Source organism: Adiantum capillus-veneris, chromosome 10, assembly GCF_014529385.1.
Source record: "Adiantum capillus-veneris isolate H3 chromosome 10, ASM1452938v2, whole genome shotgun sequence".
NCBI classification, from domain to species: domain Eukaryota; kingdom Viridiplantae; phylum Streptophyta; class Polypodiopsida; order Polypodiales; family Pteridaceae; genus Adiantum; species Adiantum capillus-veneris.
In genome coordinates this window covers 132718323-132740780 of record NC_140940.1, presented here as the reverse complement: position 1 = coordinate 132740780, position 22458 = coordinate 132718323, and the positions used below count along the sequence as shown (strand labels likewise).

At 45.2% G+C, this 22458-nt stretch overlaps 1 protein-coding gene across 1 annotated transcript in view; it reads right to left on the bottom strand.

The window, feature by feature from the left end:
* The window catches only part of LOC147449679 (uncharacterized), a 172309-nt gene that overhangs the window by 48805 nt on the left and 101046 nt on the right, over positions 1–22458 (bottom strand). Inside the window, exons 5-6 of the mRNA XM_086522055.1 lie at positions 10075–10176; positions 9404–9455 (exon numbers count right to left, since the gene is read on the bottom strand). Of these exons, the coding sequence (XP_086378181.1) occupies positions 9404–9455; positions 10075–10176 (154 nt within the window). The remainder of the gene's footprint in view (positions 1–9403; positions 9456–10074; positions 10177–22458) is intronic.

The window sequence follows — 22458 nt, the reverse complement described above, 5'->3', positions numbered from 1 at the left end:
AGACGACCTCCACTGACAAAAGACCAAAGAGATGAATATTTCAAAGCAGGAAAGTGTTTTGAATGTGGAGAACAGAACATATCGCTACACGATGCACCAAAAAGGCACAAGAATAAGGACTGATAGATTGAAAGGACAACAGGACAAGGCGATACTCGTTCCAAAACAGATTTATGGAAGAACATGCTATTTGTCAACAGATAACAGGATTCAGAAATGAGATGATGATGATTTTGGAGCAGTGACAGCTCCTGAATGAACCTGATGTCGAATCATGAATTTTAAACCACGATTGATTCAATGGAATTGTTGTAAGCGCATCAAGAGTTCCTGCAGGATGAGATAGCCACATAGCTAGAACTGAATGATTGAACCACTCTGTTCAGTACAAACTTAATGATGGATTGGGATCCCCGGAAAAGATTCCTCGCACATGACAGTGCTTGAGGCAAATGATTACTCACACACGATAATGCTTGAGGCGAATGATTACTCACACACGACAGTGCTTGAGGCGAATGATTACTCACACATAACAGTGCTTGAGTGGAAAATCTCTATAGACATGATTGAATAAGGTTTAGTTAATTCGACTTCAATTAGGTCCGGGATGGATCTAGATGCGATTACTAAATAAGTTGCTGGCAGTCATGGTCTGAGATTTGGAATGAATTTTTTTGTGATTGATTTAATCTATCTTGCAATGTCATGTGATGTGACGTGACTGTCGTCTTTGTAAAAGTGTTGGATTTGTGTCGTCTAGTGCATCGGTACCTACAGTCAATGTCTATTGAACTGCTTTATGGCTTCTGTCTCATTTTGCAGGCGTAATCGAGGGCGATTACAATTCTTTCAAGAGGGGGATATGTCACAAAATGATGACGTGGCAATATTGCCCACACACACACACACACACACACAGTACGACAACAGTGCCACGTGGCAACAATACAGAATCCCGCAAAACGCACTGGCAGACTGCAAGGCAGATTATATGGAATCCCACTTTTTGCGTTGGCTAATGACTTGGCAGCCTACACGGATTTCCGCAATTTGCGATGATGCTTTTTGCCAAGATTTTGAGGACCAATTGTTTTTGGGACAGTTTGCTTTTGAGTTTATGGCTTTTGAAACTCTGCTTTTGGCATCCCTTGTAAGAATAAAAAGGGTCCAAGGGCCTCATTCTTTAGGGCATTTGGACGTAGAGTCTGAGAGCCGAGGACCCATGGGAGTTGTATTTGATCAAGCACTGATATAAAAGAAATACCGAAAGGGGCGCCAGTCTTTGGGGCCAATCTCTCTAGGCATGGAACTACGCCGGGCCGTGTCGACTCAAATTGTGAAAGTGTGATAAAGTTGTGAAGTATTTTAAGGGATTCCTTTGTGTGTCGTGCCGGATTCCCGACTTGGGGTGCCCAAGCCTGTGACAGTCAGACTTTCGGTTTAGACAATAGTCTTGAATCTCTTTTAGCAAACCACAACAAAACCGCTCAATCTGGTCTTTCAAAGTAATATTCCGAAACGAAGACAGTGGCAAATAAGTATCCCAAAACCTCTGGTAGTAATATCCAATGTATCTGTGATGCCAAGCCACGATGACATTTCTTTCCTATTCATCTGATATCCAAGTTGACCTGAAAATTTTCTTGAATTTTAACCACGTGGCAAGTGCTTCTGTGCGTAATGACAGAGTAGACCCCCAGGTCTGTGTAGTCCCTTTTAAGTAAGATGTCGCCCTTCGCACCTCGGAATGTTCTGTGAACCGATCTCAAGAGAAGGCAACGTCAAACTCTTGTACAATTTCAAGGGCTCGATGGGTGTCCTGGTAGCCTGAAAACGTCTCGAACCTGGACCCCCTTCCTTGAACTCCTTGGTCTTCTTGCTCATCTGATCACTGTCAGAAAAGGACAAGCTCTCCTCCTTTGAGCTGCTAGATGGCCTTGCCTTTTAGACTTTCTCAAAAATCTACTTTTCTTGCTTTTTCTCCGCTTCAAGAATCAAAAATCTTATCTTTGGTGCCCAGAAATGATGGGACCTTCTTAGCACCCTCGACTACCTCAAATGGCACCTTCCCCGTCGAAGATGAACTGTGTTGTTGTAGGCAAACTCCACCAAGGGCAAAAACTTTTCCCATTGAGTCTTTTAATGTAAGACTTGAACAAATCCAAACCACTGAATTGGCTATCTCAAATTGTACATCTGTTTATGGGTGGAAGGAGGACGAGAACTACAACCGTGTGCCAATGTTCTCCCAAATTGCCCTTTAAAACAAACTAGTGAATTGGGAAACCTCAATCTGAAGCAATGAATTCAAGCATGCCATGTAATCGGAAAGACAAACAGTTTCGCCAAATGAGCGGGCTTAACTGTCTTCTTTACCACAATGAAGTCGGTCTCAAAGGTTGTATAACACACAACATCGTTTTCCACATCAAATAGCCTGCAACTGTCCCTCCACTTTGTATCGAGTGAAAGATATCTGCAAAATCAGGATCTGTGGCATACTAATCTACAATATCCTCGGAGCTTCGATGATGTATCGTGCATCTGCCACTAAATTCTTCTGTCCCTGAACATGGACTATCTGGAAATGAAGCTGTGACAGGATGTTAGCCCACCTCATCTGCTTTTCCAAAAGCTGCTTCTGCGACAAGAAGCAACGTAAACTCTGATGGTTCGTGAAGACGGTAAAGTCAGCTCCGAGTAGATAGTGTCGCCACTGCGTAAGCGCATGGATAATTGCCAACAGCTCTTTCTTGCAAATTTGTGCAACCAACCGATTGAAGACGTGAAAAAATCCAACTCTCGTAATCAAATGGCCTTCTTGCATCAATACTACTCCCAAACTGCGACCACATGCATCACAATAGACGTCAAAGGACTTTTACAAGTCTAGAAAAGCCAATAATGGTCCAGTTGTCAACTTTTCCTTGAGAGTCCAAAAGGCTGCAATCTCTGACGGTCCTCAAGTTAAAGGAACCCTTTCTGAATCAACACATGCAGAGGAGAAGCTATCTCTGCAAATTTTCGAGTGAATCGCCGATAATAGGAGCAAAAACCTAAAACGCTTCGAGCTTCATGAACATTCTTGAAATTGGACCAACCACAAATGGTCTCAACTTTGGCAGGGTCCCATCTTTACACCTTCTCCTGAGATGATGTGTCCCAGAAAGTGTATCTCGCGCAAGAAAACTCGCTCTTTTTCATATTCACAACCAGTTTATGTCGCCGCAATGTCCGGAAAACATGTAACAGATGGTGTCTGTGCTCTGCCGTACTCTTAGAGAAGACGTCGTCGTCAAAGAAACGATCGGTACTCTCTGAAAATCCTATCCATCCTACAGTTGAATGTTGTTGGGGCATTCATAAGGCCAAATGGCAGCACCAAATATTTATACAACCTCAAAAATCGCCCCAAAAGCTGTCTTGTAGACGTCCCCATGAGCCAATTCGAATTTAATGATATCCACTCTTCAGATCAATTTTGCTAAAACAAGAGGACCCCTGAAGTCTGTCAAGAATATTGTCGATCCTTGGAATAGGGACAATGTTCTTGATGGTGATTTTATTGACAGCTCTATAATCAATGCACATTCTCCAAGATCCATCTTTCTTTAGTACTAGCAACACGGGTGAACTCAAAGGTGAAGTGCTAGGTTGGATGAGACCCCTTTTCAAGAAGTTCTTTTACATAGTTCATTATTTCTTCTTTTTGAGCTCAGCTAACTCGATAAGGTGGCCGGTTCGCTGGTGTACTATCGAGAATCAAATCAATCATGGGATCTTTCGAACAAGCAGGAAGTAACTCTCCTAGTAAGCCTTCAGGAAAAGAAGTCAGTCTGACCTTGCAAAAATTCTTGTTGTTCCTTTTCGAGGTCAAACATATTTGACCTTAGATCATCATTCAATTCTTTTAAAAAAATCAAGCAAACAAAAAGACTCGATGTTCCTTTTCTAGGTCGACCAGTGGGACAAACTCTTCCTTCAGTACAATTTCTTTGCCCTTCTCATTCTTCAAGATGGCTTTCCTTGCCCTATAATCGACCATGGCACTATTCTTGAGGAACCAAGGGATTTCTCGGAGCACGTCACTCCCTTCCAAAGGCATGATGTAAAAGTACTCGTGCCCTACATACCCCTGACAAGGCAAAGGTAGTTTGCCAATGACAGGTGTAATGGCAACATCCTGTCTTGGTGCCTCTAGAACAGCCTTGGCCGGTGGCCGAAATTCCTCGAGCGTAATTCCAAGTCAAGCCGCCAATTCGATTGAAGTTGGCCTTGGCTTCTCCATCAAAGAAGATAAGGGCTTCCTGGTCTCGCACTTTGCCCCATGCTCTGCAAAGTTTGGTATTTTTGGTCATATGATCAGGGACGGCAATCCCCACTACCAGTCGTGCTTTCATCTTTCTTTCTTCCGCGCTTGGCTATTGCTTTGTAACTTTCTGGCTTATCTTCTGGTGGTCCTTTGGCTCATCTTCTCAAGAATTCTATCCAGCTCTTTTTGCGAGTACAAATTCCGTTTTTTTGCACTCGTCTGTCCTTTTAGCTTTCCTCCTGTCCTAAGAGGATAATCAATGGCCTCTCGCCATCTCGAGTAAATCTCATCAATCGGGTAATTCTTCAAGTGTTTCGCAAATCTTGGGTCTTTCGAGTACTTAGTCAACCTACAGTTGACACATGTGTCAACCTACAGTTGACGTTTTGTACTCCGCTTTGGCAAACTTTTCCGCCAAGAATTTGTCCAGATCTTCATTCTTTCCTTCAGTTCCCGCGCCGGATTTCAACTTTTCTTTGTCTACCCACCGAGAGGTGTTATCTTTGTCAGATTCTCCGCGAGAACCCATGTGTAATCAGGGGTTCTTTATGGTTATGCCCTGTAAGACAGAGCAATGAAGAAGGGAGCACGCCCAGTGCGCGATGAAGTAAGGGTAGGAGTGACGAATAAGTCCAAGGTCACAACACGAAGATTCTTTCACATATAGTTAAAATCTTGACAGTTCCGTCGTGTTCTCCTCGAGATTCTGTGTGCACTGCAGAAGGGATCGGATGAGAGAGAGAGAGAGAGAGAGAGAGAGAGAGAGAGAGAGAGAGAGAGAGAGAGAGAGAGAGAGAGAGATGGGATCATCAGAAATGGAGAGGCGGAGTTCCTCCTCAACAACGTACTCGCCCCTGAATAGGCGCCCCTTTTGGTATTTGTTTTATGTAGATAAGAATGTACGGTACAATTCTCATGAGAGAGATGGCGCCCTCCTTCTGTGGGGAGAGAGAGAGAGAGAGAGAGAGAGAGAGAGAGAGAGAGAGAGAGAGAGAGAGAGAGAGAGGACCCGTATAGCTGGCTAGTTAGCCCTTTGAATAGAGATGTGTGCGTGTGCGTGTGTGCGTCGGGGGGGGGGGGGGGGGGGGGGGGGGTGTGTCCACGTTTATACAAAGCCATAATGCCGTGTTTGCACCTTCCTCTCCTAACGAAGCCTCTAATGGGCTGTTTGAAGAAGTGGCCAGTTCCTCATATGTGTGTGTGGTTGCCTTGGCTGAAAATGGCAGTTTTGGGTTGCCTTGTCCCTGCCATGCCTGCACTGCCCCTTACTACAGTGGCCTGGTACTTGCCAGGCTTGAATTGCCCCTCACTAGGGTCCTCTGGTACTTGCCATGCTTCAATTGACCCTCACTAGGGGTCGCTTAGTACTTGCCATGCTGAAACTGCCACCCGCCATGCATGTAGCAAGGTCTCATCCGTACATACGTACGGATCTGTACCATACTGTACGGGTCAGTGCGTATTGTACGGATCCATACGTGATCATTATAAAATAAAATTGACCGTCCTCTCTAGAGTCTAGACTCGCCATGGTGGACACTGGATTTATTTTGGATGTAGTGTTTCTTGTTATGTTTGTATGTACTTATGGCATATACCATGGACATGGTTGGAACTTTGTAGTTTGTTTTATCATTGATGCAAAAGATGAGTTTGTCTGTCTTTTCATGTTATGTTGTAACTTGTTTAAGCATCTAGCTTGCTGCTTAAGTTTTCAGATTAAGTTTTAAGCATTGTACAATGTATTCATTATAAGTCTAGCAAGCCATTGGGTTAAGAGGTCCATGATAAATTGAATAAATACAAGGTTGTTTACAATCGGTACGTATTGATTAGGTACTTAAAAAAGTACTTGGTACAAAAGTACGTCCCTTATGTTTGGATATCGTACCGTACCTGACATAACTTTGCACCTTGGCATGCAGTCCAGTTGCCTTGCATGGACTGCCACTTTCCATGCATGGACTCCAATTGACTTGCATGGACTGCTACCTGCCATGCATGGAATCCTGTTGACTTGCATGGATTGCTTCCTACCATGCATGGAATCCTGTCGACTTGCATGGATTGCTACCTACCATGCATGGACTCTAGTTGACTTGCATGGACCACCATCTGCCATGCATGGACTCCCAAGTGTCCCCCTTTCCTGCATGCTTTGTAAGATTGAGGGTCGCCTGTAGTAGTTGTCCACTTTCTTTGCACATTTTGCCAATTTGAGAGTTGCCTTGCTTCTAGATGCCTTCCATGGCACAATGTGGTCTATCTCTCCTAGGCGCCTTGGAAAATTCAGCGATCATCACAACTGCATTCAACTATTGCATATATCAGCCCTATCCATGGCTATGGGCCAAATCGGTCCCCTTAAGAGAAGGGTAATCGTCCCCGATTACACCTGCAAAATCTCAACAGTAGATGAGTTGTCACAAACTGCTGAGTGTCAAGCCACTAAAGATCCGACAACGTTAGGGTTCCCCCGAGCCTAACCCTAGCCAACTTGCAAATCCCGGCTGAGGGGCCTACACCCTAGAAGAAACAAAAGAAGTTCTCACCAACTTGCCGTTTCTCATCGAAAGGCCCAATTATCAAAAGAGTTCCCAACTTATAGGACCATGTCCGATGGGGCCTAAAATAATGAACACACACACACACGAAAAAACAAAAATGCCTAGCATAAAAATTTGCTAATGTGGCAGCTGTATGGACATCCAGGTTTTACGTTGCTAGCTGCTGATGTGGCAACTGTACGGATTTGCGCTGGCAACTTATAGACCAGATGCTTTTGGACTCCATGTTGTTTATGTAAACTGCTTTTAGAGGGCCAAGGGCTCACTCTTTGACATGCTTCCGCATGGAGATGCACAAACGTGTTGCTGGCGTTGTACTGAATTGAAGCAATATAAAGAAATACCGAAAGGGGCGCCAAGGTTTGGGGCCAGTGCTCTCTTGGGGTAAAACTCCACCACTTTGTGTCGTGTGTGTCGTGCATCTCTTTCAGTTCAATTGTTTTGAATTGCTAAAAGTCTGTTCAATCTGTTCTTTTCTGTTGGCATGTGGTGCCCTCCCATTACATGAGTAGCCATTGCTTATAAAAAATTCACGCAGATGAACATGCCATCCAAGTAGTACACAATATAGTATACATTCCATAAACCATTCATCAACACACATATCATCAACATATACTCGTTCAACATTTCACATTAGACTTCCCATCGTGATCTAACATTGAATTTCACTTCTTGGTCCAATCTTTCACATTAGACTCATCCACACATCAAACACTAGCCATCACACCTTGGATCGACTTTTCACATTAAACACATCCAAGTGTACCAATAGTTATCCAAAGATGGTATGTTGCAGATATACATCCCTCATAGCAGTAGATACGAACATGAAGTAGAATGGAGACGCCTGTCCTCGGCATAAACATACCTCATTCAAAGTCTCAAGCTAAACTCTGTAGCAACCTCTCAAAATGGACATTGTGAGCAAGGCATCTCTAAGGAAGTTCAATAGCTGAGGTGCTGACAGCCCGCCTCCTACCACCTTGCATACCAAACAGCATGCCTCTAGAGTAGCCACTAAACAGTGAATGGAACGAAGTGTATCTGCTGACAATCTGATCCCACCAGATAAACCATTAGAATCCAATCTCACCTCCCATAAACCAACTGAAAGCAACCCGAGGTTTGAAGATGGTGATCCGTGAATTGCCCCGCCAAGATAGCGACTTACTAGAGTCTAGAACCTGAATGGCTCATGCATCCTTAAGTTTCCATCATAACTCTAGAGATGTAGGGGAGACTCAAGTCTGAGCCATTATGAAGCTTAGCACTAAAATAAAAATTAATAGGAAGAATGAATACAATATGACGATAGCTGATAGGGCATATGCACCACAGAAGATAGAATAATATAAGACAATATCAACTAGTCATACCTCAGATGAAAACTTCACCAATTGAAGTCTACATGTCCGCTATATGACCAGACCATATACCTAGATGAACCTAGGATAAGCCTAGATACACCTTTAAAAGTGCGTGCAAGGTATAGACTTGTGGTAGTCTCCACAAGACAATAAAACCATCAGCTCCCTCACGCATAGAGTTGACTAGATACTATGACATCCCCGCTAACGACATCCATGCACCCATCACAGTTGGACACAACATTTGATTTTTGTTGTACGTTGTAATCTTTGTTGTAATATGCCCAGAGGATAGCCACAGTTGTATGTGGTTTTGTCTCATTCATCTCTTTGGCCTCTACGAGATTTGAATATAGTCTTTCTTTCTGCAATTATGTCATGCATTTTGACAGCTTCAAGAAAACTAACAACCCTAAGCATGTGATGAGAAGGTTCACTAAAACCGTCCAGTCCAAGTGATGAGAAGGTGTCACCTACAGCAAGTAAAAAGTGTAACAATTTAAACGAACCTGGAAACCAGAGCATGCACTGCTGTAGCGAATTGAACATGCTCGTGTAAGAGAGCTTTATCCAGCAACATTCTAACAAATAAAAGTGTCAACCTTGTATGGACAGGTATGAAGTTTCTGAATGACAGTTGTTTTCTTGAATTCGAAGTCATGTCCATCTTTCCTGGAGAGCAGTCTGCTTTACCACTTAATTCAATTCTTGAAGTCTTTGAGACATGGAGTTTCAAAATCCACGTTGTGAACTGTAGGTTACAGAATAATTCGAACTTGGAAGCTATCTGACTTGCCAATCAACTAAACAGCCTGTGCTAGGGCACCAGTGGCTACATATACACCTCAGTCATGTTTGAACTCGAGTTCAAACTGAACATAATGCATAAGCGTTCTTGTAAAGCCCTTTTACTGCTAATCAGTACCAAAACAGGACACTGTAGTCTTCATTTGACACGACCTGGACTCTGGCATATTGGTCATGATTAAAATCTTAGTTTGAACTGCATATATATACATAAGCACTCTCTGTAAATGTCCTTCAAAGTGACCATGAAGAGAAATCGTTTCAAATCTTAACTTCGAGCACATCAATTGACGACATTAAAATACGAAAGAATAAAGGCTTTAACATTGAAGAGCTTAAAATACCTTCAGGCAGGATATCCAGAGGGCTGAAAACATAAAAGGTCATGAGCATCAACTGTCATCAAATCAACAAAAACAGAGGTTCGTTAGCTTTTAGACGACAAAGAGTACCCTCATAAGTGAGGCTCTGCTGACATTTTTTGCAAAAGCTACCACATACCGTGATGGAAAAGGCTAACAAGATAATTGACTTCTTCAAATGACGGTTTTTTAGTGGCCTTGAATAAAGAAACAAAAACGTATTTCCACAGCTTGAAGAGTGCTTTAAATTTTAATGCATTCCAGTGCACAATAAAGGATCTAAAATGGACAGTGGAGTTGGTCTCCTAAAATACGAAGTGGGAGAGCTTTTGGAGGCTGAACTGTACAATTTGATAAATGACCCAGCTGGAGACCCACGATGATTTTGCTTTGGAATTTCATTGAAACTATTAGCTGATGAGTTTCACATTTTAAGAGAAGGCCTGTCCAAGTTGCAAAACCACGACTAGAGATAACCTTCCATCTTCTAAAAATCCCTATTCTATTTTTGTGTGGGACTTGATTTACTCATTTAAAATAGATTTGTGAGCAAAGGCAGCATTCGTAAATGTACAGAAAGGCGGCACACAACTTTCATGCATAAAAATCAATATATGTTGGACAACCTGATGGTTAATATCTAACAAACTTACATAGATGATTATTCGGGTTCGATGCACTAGGGGAAGAGCTCTCTGAGGATCCATCAAATCTTGTACCAAGCGTCGTAACAGTAAAGGCATGTCCCGTACACGCTACAAACAGTGAGAAACTGTTAAAAAAAGTCGCTCCTTAATTTAGCAAATTAGAAGGAACAAACTCATGACTTCCTAGTGAGGGTTTCCCTATGGCAAAATAAAACCTCAGAAATCTACAAGATAGCACGCTTCAAAGACTTTAAACTTCCTCATCACTGAAATAAAGAGCTTTCTATCAATTGTCAAGCACCAAAAGTCAACATGGGGTAACGAGGAGTATGGCACAGTAAAGGGTTTAGGTTATGGAATATAAAGCCATCAACATTGCTTGACCTTCCATACCTTCAGTAAAGCTTCATAGACAAACAAGTACTGAAAACCTTTAATCGTAGAAGCCACGTCTTCTTAATTGGTTAGATTTCAAAGGCCTCAGATATCTATTTGCCAACAGTCAGTTCTATGAATGGCTGAGTAAAGCATTTCAAAAATGGTAGAAATATGAGTGATAAGATCTCAGCATCTTGATCATATTTATGGCCAAAATGGTTGGGTAGAATCCTTTAGTAAGAATAAACAAAACCATTGTTTCATATATATGGAAGCTAAGATAACATAGGCTTCAACGCCTCTCACTTAAAATTTAAGGCATAAAACAAATTGCACCCTGGCTTTAAAGATGCGATCAAAATCACTCTTTGAAATCCTCAGTCTTTCTTGGCCCTAAAATTCCATACCTTCACCTTTAAGCAAGCTACTCTTACAAGCATCTAGGACCTCGGATCGCCACTAAAACCTGATTGCATTTCAAATACTGATATACCTCAAACTTTAGTGAGTGTTGGACTGCGCTGGCTGCCACTGCTGTATCCCACCAGCAAACTCCCCCCCCCGCCCCCCCGGGCTAAGTCCTCTGTTAGGATCCCTTACATCATAGGAGAAAGCAAGCCTTGCAGTAGGCTCTAGGCAACCTCCTGATTTGTCCGATTGCTGGCATGTGCCCCCATAGCAGGGAGGCTCAAAATTTGACTTCAGGCCCGCCTTCTTGCCGAGATGGGCAAACTCATTGACATGCACATACTTGCCAGAAGTTAATACCAGAGTGAGTTTGAGAAGCCAGATATAGTAGTAAGGTACTTCAAATGGACCTCCTAGCCTTAGAGCTGAGCACACATACTTCAAATGCTAGCACCATGACTCCGAATGTCATGTGACACATCCCAACCCTATGTGTCCGTGGACAAGCTACACCATATCAGGGTTCCCGTCAGTTCAGTGAGTTTAGATTAGCAGTGATATGGCACTTTTGTGAGTCTATTCGTAGACCGTGCATGCCCAATCACTTAGCATAGATGCATATCCTCCGGTTGCACACAGCATGATCATCGGAATTCCCATCAGAATCCATTAGCATCAGTTAGGGGAATTTTCCAGTGCATTTAGCCTATTTTCCTATTTTTGGTTATTTTTAATTATTATTTTTAAGTGACTTTCCAACAAAAGTAGGTAGGGCAATTTTGTTAAGTTAATATATAAGCAAACCCAAGTTAACACTTTCTGGCAGAAGAGGCAGCAGGAGCTTCCCGCTCAACAGGCAACTTCTCAGCAGTTACCCCCCCCCCCCCCCCCCCCCCCCCCCACCAAGCAGTAGACCCTCGCCATACTTCACCATCCCCTTAGCGTTTCCTTCTCTAGTAGCAGATCCATCGTCTTGAAGCTTCTACCTTCTGGCGATAATCCCCTTGCAGATCAGCCCATCCTCGGTGTTTTCCCACGACCAAACCACCTCAGCCTTAGCGTTTTTGTCCCCAGCAAACGCAGCGTTTTTGCAGCCTTTCACTAACGCTAGGATCACCAGCCTATCAGCGTTTTTTGGATGCATATAGCCAGCGTTTTTGCCAGCAAGCTTCAGCGTTTTGATCATCATTGAGATCTCTGCCATACCAGCGTTTTTCAGCATCCAAGAGGCCTGCTGTCCAGCGTTTTTCAGCATGAGAGATTGACCTAAAAACGCAGCTAAAGAAGTCCCACAGTTCAGCGTTTTACCATCAGCATGACACCCGACCAAGACAGTCATTTTCAGCCATAGCCACAACAAGGAAACAGTCAGTCTCAGCCCCGAAGAGCCACCGAATTCAGGCCATAGCAGATCATAGATTTCAGCCTAAGTCGTCGTCGTCATCGGCATAGTCCCATTGCATCAGTCCATTGCATTCGCATTGTACACCTTTGTGCAATAAAGTAGACCACTCTCGCCGACGATAGTGGGGCCTTCGGAGGAGGGTTTTACAACCTCTCGGGTGTTGTATCTCTTCTCTCTCCTTCTCTCAGTCTCATTCACTTGCACGCACAATATCCACTCACTTTGTTCGTGATCATAGCACTCTCCATAAGGACGGAAAGCTCTCTCTTTCCCTAAGAACTAAAAGGAACCTTGAGCAATAAAGATCACTAATCTTGAGAAAATACAACATTCATCCCGCTGCACCTAACATTGGTATCAGAGCTTTGGAAGTGTTCTGCATTACTCAAGGAAAGAACCGTAATATTTTTTTTGCTTGTTGCGATCGCACGAACCCAAGTTTACTTGGGCGTGGCGATTCCTAATCGTGTTTTGTTGAAGAGTGACAGGAATCCCAAGAAAGAAGGGCTTGTCCAGCCTCCCCTTGTGTCTCTTTTCACTCATTGAGAGCGGACCGTGCACTTAGCGGCCGGCCAATCGACGTGAGGTGGGAAAAAGCAACCTTGGTGTGAGCGCAAGGCCGCCAAGGGGTGCGCCCGCAGAAAGGAGTAGAACTCGGGTGAAGAGAAGATCCTTCTCCAACGCGATTTGCAAGCGAAAGAAAACCTCAAGACCCTCAAGAACTCAAGAACCTCAAGAACCCAAGACCCTCAAGAATCAAGAACCTCAAGAACCTCAAGAACCCAAGTTCCTCGTGAACTTAAGAACCCAAGACCCGCAAGAACCCAAGTTCCTCATGGACTTAAGAACCCAAGACCCCAAGAACCCACAAGAACCCACGATTGCAGAATGGTATCACTCGAAGCGGAATGGATACTTCGCTTGGAGGTGATGAGCATGAGAGAGGCGAAGAAGAATTTTCCATACCAGGAGGTTTTTCCGACCCTTCCCCATCTACGACACTGATTGCACTAACTCCAATAGAGGAGTTGGAACTGTTGTTTATGGAACAGACTTTACAACGCAAAGCAAGAAATGCAGTAAGAATGGCAGTCATAGCGCGTGAGCGTGAGCAAGCACGCTTGGAAGCCAAAGAACGACAAGCCACATTGGATCGTGAATTCAAAGAAAGAAAAGCAGAAATGGAACGCAGACACGCAGAGAACCAAGCAAGACAATCAGAATTTGATCGTAAGAACAAAGCCCTCAAAGAACAGAGCGACCGACAGAACAAAGAGATGTTGCGACTTTTTTCTCAAGTACAGGCGTGCTTTGCACAGAATCACGAAAAGGAGACTCTCTCCGTCTCTCCTTCTCCAAAGCATGACCCACAGGATTTGCATGATTGTGTGAAGCACGATGATGATTTGAATGATATTGCTAAGCATGATGATTTGGATGCCAATGATTTGCATGACAAAGACAAGCATGATGACTTGCATGAAGATGATGTGATTGTTCAAAAGGATGATGTGTTAGTGGATGCTTTTCCTAGCGAAACTAACCTCGTTGTAGATTCGATCAATCACGAAGATCCGATCTTGGCTTTCGAGTCGAGGTCCAAAGAACCCCCACAAGACGATTCGATCATTCAAGAAGAAGCGATCTTGGCTCTCGAGCCTTGGTCCAAAGAACCATCACAGGAAGTATTATGTGTTCGCATGTTTGATACGCACGCATTGTTCGAGTGTTTCATTCGTGACGGTTTCCTGTATTTTAGTCAGCATCGTTATGTGATCCCTTTTATTAGGCATGACATATTGTATGTTGAGCACGTTTCTATCATGGATGAGCACGAATGTATGCGGATTGTTCATGAAAAGCTGAAAAGTTTGTATGTTAGAAAGTCACATTCCATGTCTCTTCCTTGGCATGACACAGTTACCGAAAGAGCACATGAAAGTATGAGCACCCAGCATGCGCATTTCCATTGTGATTTGCCACAGTTGATTGATTTCGATCAAACAGAAAAGATTCGACCTCATTGTTTGCATGTGTTTGATGAACAGTTTGTCTCTCCGTCTCTATGTTCATCTACATTGCATACACATTCTTTAGAGAAGACAACTTTTTTTTCCTTCACTTTACATGGAATAGGTATGTTCATGGTTTTGTGTTGGAGATGGTTTCAGGAATTTTCAGCCATGGAGATTCTTGAAGACGGAAGCAGCAGGACTCTAGACGAAGTTGACGCAAGAAAGGAGATCCAAACGACTTTGTCTCGCTTTCGGCGCGGCCCAAAGAAGCAAGCGTTGCAGACCTTTATGAAGTTCAAGTACCGCACGACCCACACATCAGAGTGGGCCGGCGAAGAGTCCCTTCCAGGATTCCGGATGTTGTTGGCGATCTCCCTCGACGCCATAGAGTTCGGTACCATCACTTTGAAAAGGAGGGGATGTCACGTGACACATCCCAACCCTATGTGTCCGTGGACAAGCTACACCATATTAGGGTTCCCGTCAGTTCAGTGAGTTTAGATTAACAGTGATCTGACACTTTTGTGAGTCTATTCGTAGACCGTGCATGCCCAGTCACTTAGCATAGATGCATATCCTTTGGTTGCACAAAGCATGATCATCGGAATTCCCATCAAAATCCATTAGCATCAGTTAGGGGAATTTTCCAATGCATTTAGCCTATTTTCCTATTTTTGGTTATTTTCACTTATTATTTTTAAGTGACTTTCCAACAAAAGTAGGTAGGGCAATTTTGCTAAGTTAATATATAAGCAAACCCAAGTAGCACTTTCTGGCAAAAGAGGCAGCAGGAGCTTCCCGCTCAATAGGCAACTTCTTAGCAGTACCCCCCCCCCCCCCCCCCCCCAGCAATAGACCCTCGCCATACTTCACCATCCCCTTGGCGTTTCCTTCTCTATCCTCGGTGTTTTCCCGCGACCAAACCACCTCAGCCTTAGCGTTTTTGTCCCCAGCAAACGCAGCGTTTTTGCAGCCTTTCACTAACGCTAGGATCACCAGCCTATCAGCGTTTTTTGGATGCATATAGCCAGTGTTTTTGCCAGCAAGCTTCAGCGTTTTGATCATCATTGGGATCTCTGCCATACCAGCGTTTTTCAGCATCCAAGAGGCCTGCTGTCCAGCGTTTTTCAGCATGAGAGATTGACCTGCAAGGAAACAGTCAGTCTCAACCCCGAAACAGCCACCGAATTCAGGCCATAGCAGATCACAGATTTCAGCCTAAGTCGTCGTCGTCATCGGCATAATCCCATTGCATCAGTCCATTGCATTCGCATTGTACACCTTTGTGCAATCAAGTAGACCACTCTCGCCGACGAGAGTGGGGCCTTCGGAGCAGGGTTTTACAACCTCTCGGGTGTCGTATCTCTTCTCTCTCCTTCTCTCAGTCTCATTCACTTGCACGCACAATATCCACTCACTTTGTTCGTGATCATAGCACTCTCCATAAGGACGAAAAGCTCTCTCTTTCCCTAAGAACTAAAAGGAACCTTGAGCAATAAAGATCGCTAATCTTGAGAAAATACAACATTCATTCCGCTGCACCTAACACCGAAGTTGCACTGATTGTGCCTACAGACAAGGTTGCCTTTCTAGTCTCCATTGGCTTCCTTGGTCTACACCAAGGCCCAAGAGTACACCTCAGAAGGGGGATCTCTTTGGTGCATATCTTGAGTCCCCGCAGACTGCAACCTCAATGGCCGCTACCCCAGCCAAAGACACCTACCATTTTTTGTTTTGGTTCGTGACCCCCACACCCTCCCAAAGGAGATTCTTCTTCCGAGAGTTGGTGTTGGGTGAATCCGCTAGGGAGTCAAGTACTCGTGGCTGCCTTATCAATGCTTCATTTGCTGCAAGATGGACCACATGGCAAAGGCTTGTGGAGACATTGTCAACCACCACAGCCCCAGCATCAACAGACTCAGCACCATGCAGTTGCTACCTTAGCCTATGTTTTGTTTTGGAGTCGGGTAGGGCACGCCCGGCCGCTCCCCTCATACACCAAAAAAGTAAACAAGAAGAAGGACCTTAGCCTATGCCCCCGCCGTCAGCCTGATTACACAAGAAAAGCATGGTTGGAAAGAGGTCCGTGGCCATCAACCTGATCACACAAGAAAAGCATGGTTGGCAAGAGGTCGTGGCCATTGAGGCCATCAGGGTCCACGACATTGGCCTTGATATGGTCAACAGCTTGTACGGCAGTGAGTTCCCACGAGGAACATTTTTGACCCACATGTGTCACAAACTGCTAACGTGTCAAGCCCCTGAAGACCTTAGCCAACTTGCAGATCCCGGCCGAGGGGCCTAAACCCTAGAAGCAACCGAAGCAGAAGTTTTCACCAACTTACAAATCCTCGTCGAGTGAGGCAAGTTATTAAAAAGTTTTTACCAACTTATGAGACCCCGTCCAATGGGGCTCAAGTGACTAGAGACAATAAAAGAAAAGCACACCCACACTTGCATATGAAGCTGATGACGTGGCACAGCTGTACGGACCTTCGCCATTTTGCACTGCCATGCCACGTGGCACTGTATCCGCCTTTTGCGCTGCAGCTTGCTGCTATGGTAGCGGTACAGATTTCCGTCTTTTTCCACGCTAACAACTTTTGGAGTACAAATGCTTTTTGAATCAGATGCTTTTCATGGCCTAGGGCCTTTAAATATGTTCCATGGGCTCACTCTCTTGCAGATTTTCCCCGCTTAAAAGTGCAGAGCAAGGGAGTACCGACTTGTACTAAGTTGAAGCAATATAAAGAAATACCTAAACGGGCACTAGGGTTTGGGGTCAGTGCTCTCTTGGGGTGAAACTCCCCCACTCTCTCTCTCTCTCTCTCTCTCTCTCTCTCACATAACTTTCTGGTCTCATAGGTCACTATTGTCACGAGGACGTGGCAGTTATTAACCATGTCACATCCTACTGCTAACCTTGGTTGTTGGTTTCTTTCCAATGGGGTTTATTTTATTTGTTTTGAGACCCTCTTTTTGAAGTAGCAAATGGTTGGACATTGTATGGTCAATGTGAACGGTAGTTTCATCCGCAGACGGGAAGTGGTCGGCACTGGAATTCGTATGGTAAGAGGATGTCTAGGCTTAGAGCAAGATCATATAGGTCCCCCCGTCGCACTTAGCAAGTTGGTGGATACTAGGAAGTGAACTCAATTAAGGCGTAAAGTCAAGGTGGGACTACCAACAAAAAGTATCCGACAGTTGGGCCACATTGCACTTTTGGATGCAGTTCCAATGAGGATAGATGGTCAGAAGACCAGTGGGAGCCCAACGGAAGCATCTCCTAAAATTTAGGGAACTGCTATTTTGGCCCGTGAAATGTGTTCGCGTCATTACCTCCGGTATGACTAGGGGAACATTTTATAACTCTGCCGCGAAGTCAACTGACGCGTCGGTTGGGATATTTTTAAGCGGCGAACCCGAAACGGGAAAATGCTTGTAAATGCGCCAAGTGTCACATTTTCATGCACTTGTCTCTTCCAGAAAAATGGGCGCTGAATTTTTAAGCTGGGAAGGCCTCGTTATGCAATCTGTCACAAGTTAAGAGCTATGGAGTGCTTCCTTTCCCTCTCATGTACAATGTGGTGCTAGGAGTGATGCCCTGCACACTACACATTGCTCTCTCTCCCCTACGTGCAGTTATGTGATGCCCCACAAGAGGGCTACTCATTTGACTGATGTACAGTTGTGTGGGTTCATGCTTTTGTGCTGAGGCAAGAGCCTCCTTGAGCAGGAACACGGGTAGCTAGCTGCTGCTCCAAAGCAGGCACTGGTGAGGGTCATAACCTCACCGTACAGGTGCAAAATCAGCGCTGCGTATGCGCTGTAATTTTACTGTTTTTCAGCCATACTGACGCCAAGACCATTGGGAATCGTGCCCCACTAGCAAAGGACAGTTCGGGGACTGTTTGGGGCTGAAAACAGGGCAAAAACCAGTAAATACAGCGTGCTGAATTTACTGTTTTTGGGCAGGAATCGGAGGGTATTCGCCAGTGCAAGTGAGTTCTAGCAGGGGAATTGGTTTCGCGCAAGTTTTGGGGCTGTTATGCTGCCAAAATTTGGCCAAATCAAATGGTATCTAGGTGGATACACGTGAAGGATTCCCAGGACCTTACCTTATAATTTACCCTCCTAAAGAATAAAGAAATACCAAAAGGGGCGCCAATTTTGGGGCCTACAGGTTGTCGGCGTCTGCTCGGAGCATTCTAGCTTCCGAGCTGTGTGTGTTGAAGTGTTAATTCCCGTCGCAGGTTTCCTTTGCAAAGTGCTCTGTGTGTGTGTGTTTAAAGTAAAGAATTTCGGGTGAAAGCCAATGCCTACCGCCCTACGGGCCGGTTTCATGGTTCCGTTGCAGGGACATCAATCACTTTTTCCTTAAAGAGTAAGCCTGGATTGTTTAAGGTAAAGACACACAGTGCAGGAACACAAGGATTACACTATGGCCGACAAGGGGAAGGGAATTATGGAAGAGGGTTCCTCTTCAAAGGACAGGCAGGAGATTCCTATGGTTTTTGAGATTGGCGAGAGCTCACGGCCACGTGAGTCTGTACCTCCTGTCAACGTGAATGTCCCTCCAGTAGTACAGGGCTTTATGACTGGGCAACTTGAGGATGATGCATTCAAGACTCAGTTAGTTGCCGCGGTGAATGTCTTTTCGCAGGTGGTGCAGAATCCGAGATTTATGGAATTCTTGCAAGCGCCACCAGTGCTACAGCAAAATAGGCAACCTACGCCGCGTACGGAGCTTGTTGATGCTCAAGCCCAGGTACTTCATGTGGCACAGGAGGAAAGGGAACACTCGCATGTTGCGGAGTCGGGGGCTCCAAAGCAGGTTCCTCCTGTGCTTGAACAGGTGGCTAGAACGCCTATTCCACAGGTTATGCCAGTTCAGCCCGCCACCTTTCAGAGCCAGCATGCTGTCTTCAATGGACAAGGAGCTGGATACCAGGCTATGCACTCAGTTTTTCCACCACCCACGGTACATCCTGGGTATTTCGAGGGTGGATCAGTGTTCCAAAGTATGGCTGGTTATGCGCTTGGAAGTCAGCCGTACATGCCAGGAACAGTGTTCGGGGGTATGCAAGGCATCATGCAAAACCCCATGTATGGTAGTATCGGCATGCAGCAAGGTTTCCACTGCAACCAGGGCCAATTTGGGGTGCCACAGGGTCATTTTGGCATGGCTGGTTTTTCTGGACAGCAGCCAGATATCGCACCTCTGACGCAAAATGTGAATGGCCAACACGTGCCGATCATGCCTAGTACAGTGCCCATGTTGCAGACCATTCCGTATGACAACTTGGGGGCACTAGAGAAGCCGAAGGCTTACAAAGAAGGTGGTGCAGCAGTAAAGTTCAGTACCTTCAGTGGTTTCGAGGATAAGACAAAGGCACTCACTTTCCTCCAGCAATTTGATATAGCTTATGTGGGAGGAAATTTTACAGAGGCCTCGAAAGTTAGGAAAGCTGCCACTTTCTTAAAGAACAATGCGCTTACATGGTGGACGACATTGTTAATGCAAGGACAGGCACCCGCCACTTGGGTTTACTTCAAGCAAATGTTTGCATCTGCTTGGCTGTCAAATGAATTTGAAGCCGACGTCCTGACAGATTGGCACCAACTTACTTCAGCTTCGTGCAAGAGCTTGTTGGAGTACAATAGGAGGTTTTGTAAAGCATTACTCTCAGTGACCTCCTACAGATTTGTGCCACTGACAGAGCAGATAGAGAAGTATTGTTGTGGGCTGCCTAAAGGGCTTCGCGATTACTGTACAAAGAACAGAGTGGCTACCCTTACTCAGCTTATGGAAGTTCCGAACACTGGTCTTGCCTTGTTAAAAGGAGAGGGCAGTGGATTTCCGAGCAGTGACAAAGTAGGGCAACAAAAGAAAAATTCAGCGAAGAAGCCCATTGTGAAAATGGCCAGAGTTACCCGGAACGCGGAACGGGAACGGCGACGGGCCTCCCTGCGGAACGGGGGAACGGGAATGGGCCCAGAATGGGAACGGCGCGGAACGGCAGGCTAAAAAAACACCCAAATATTTTTTTTTTTAGCGTTATGTGTTTGAATACAAGTAGTATTAGAGTCCTTTGACTCTAATACCCACAAAAAACACGATTCGAAGACCATTTAACCTTATTATGACTTGATTGGGATGTGAGGCGCCCATAGTACATAGCCAGATGAACAACAATGAGCAAACACAATGCCCATAGTACATACACAATGCTCTCAAATAATTGCAAGAGTAGTAGTCAGAGATAACACTTTGGAATTAATTATGGCTAACATGGTAACAAGCCTCAAGGGCCGCCAGCGGCCAAGGTGCTCAAAGGGGGGCAAAGTTCAAACCAGACTTCAGTGACCACAATACCAAAAGACTGAAGGTGACAAATACCATAAAGATGCTAGTAGCTACAAATGGCAAAGAGGGCAAGGCTCACGCAGCCATACAAAAAGGTGGATAAATGGCAAAGACTCAAGACTCAAGAGCCACTAGCCTGAGAGGCCTCCCAATCCGTAGTAGGCGGCTGTAAATCATGCACATCCTCCCATTCCTCATCATCGAGGTCTAGGTCCGGCTCGATCTCAGCCACAGATGAAGTACATGGTGTTGGTGGATGTGCATCTCCACCCGCCTGAGAAGCCTCTTGCTCCATCTCCCACTGTGTAAAAGGATCTGTCTGTTTGTCTGTACTCTTGCAAAGCATTTTCAAATTTGCGCTGACGAAGACAAGATCATTAGCCTTCTCCACTCCAAGCCGATTTCTCTTCTTGGAAGCAATGTGGCTAAAGGTACTCCACAATTGCTCCAAGCATGAGGTACTAACTGACTGGCTCAGAATACGGATCGCCAATCTCTGAAGCTCAGGGCCATCATAGCCATAGTCCTCCCACCAAAGCACTGAACCTATTTTCCTGCGATCAATCTGAGCATCTGGACTGCCAAATGACCCCCGCATCTCTCTGTACTGTCTCAGCTGATCTCTGACAATGCGTCGCCCATCTATGTCTAGAACCATCTTGTTTAAGATTCCGTGAAAGAGAGAGCTTGATCTTGAACTTTGAGAGAGAGAGAGAGAGGGATTGAGAGAGAGAGGCTTGCCGCTTGATTCCGTGAGAGCTTGAGCCTTGAGCCTTGAAAGTTGAGGGTTAGAACTTAGAAGTTAGCCCAAGAGAGAGAGAGGTTGAGAGCTTGAGCCTTGAGGCATGCCGCGGCGCCACACTATGGCTTGAGAGTTGAGAGCAAGCTAGGGAGAATGAGCTTGGCTTTAGAGTTGAGAGCAAGGCTCAAGCAAGGGAGAATGGGCCTTGAGGCTTGATGAGTGTGTGAAGAATGGGGGAGGAGGGGGGCATTATATACTTTTTTCACTGCTGAAAATGGCCGTTGGCTGCCCAACAGTCATTTTTTTAAATTTCAAAAACTGCCGTTGGGCCGTTCCAGTCCGTTCCGGTGGTCCCGTTCCGGTGACAGCTTTCAGCCGGAACGCCGTTCCGTTCCGACGCATTCCAGAAACCTCCAGCCGGCCGGAACGCTGTTCCGGTGTTCCAAGGCCCTAAAATGCCGTTCCTCGGTAACCCTGAAAATGGCTCCTGATGCGTCACAGGAGTCAGAAAAGGCCACCAAAGACAAGGATTCAACCGGGACTTCTGGAGCACAGGCAAAGAAACAGAAAAGGAAGCCTTTTGTGCGCAAGTCGCTCGAGGAAAAGAAGGTCCTAATGGCTGAGAACAAATGCTTTATATGTGAGCAGCCTGGTCACTTTTCTATCAAACCAAAAAGGCAAGAAGCCTAAACCCGCGGCAAGTTTACTGCCAGACATGGTGGGTGACAGGCCCAACACAGATGCCAGTGAGTTATGCAGGGCATGGGGTAAAGTTAGGGATCAGACGGCACTCATCTTTTTTGATCCAGGTGCCAAAGCCAACTTTATCTCACCAGAGTTAGCTATGAAGCTGGGCATCAGAGCTGAAGAGATGGGGTACACAGCAGAGGCAGGGTTGGCATGTCCTGGCCACTCAGAATGTGTTACTCCCATCATTGGAAAACTGCGTCTGCATATCAGTCGTATGTGGACACTGAAGAGTTTTACATCATGCCGCTGGAAGGTTGTGACGCCTTGTTGAGGATCCCGTGGATGTTCCGAGTGCATGGAGTCTTGGATGCCTACAACATAAAGA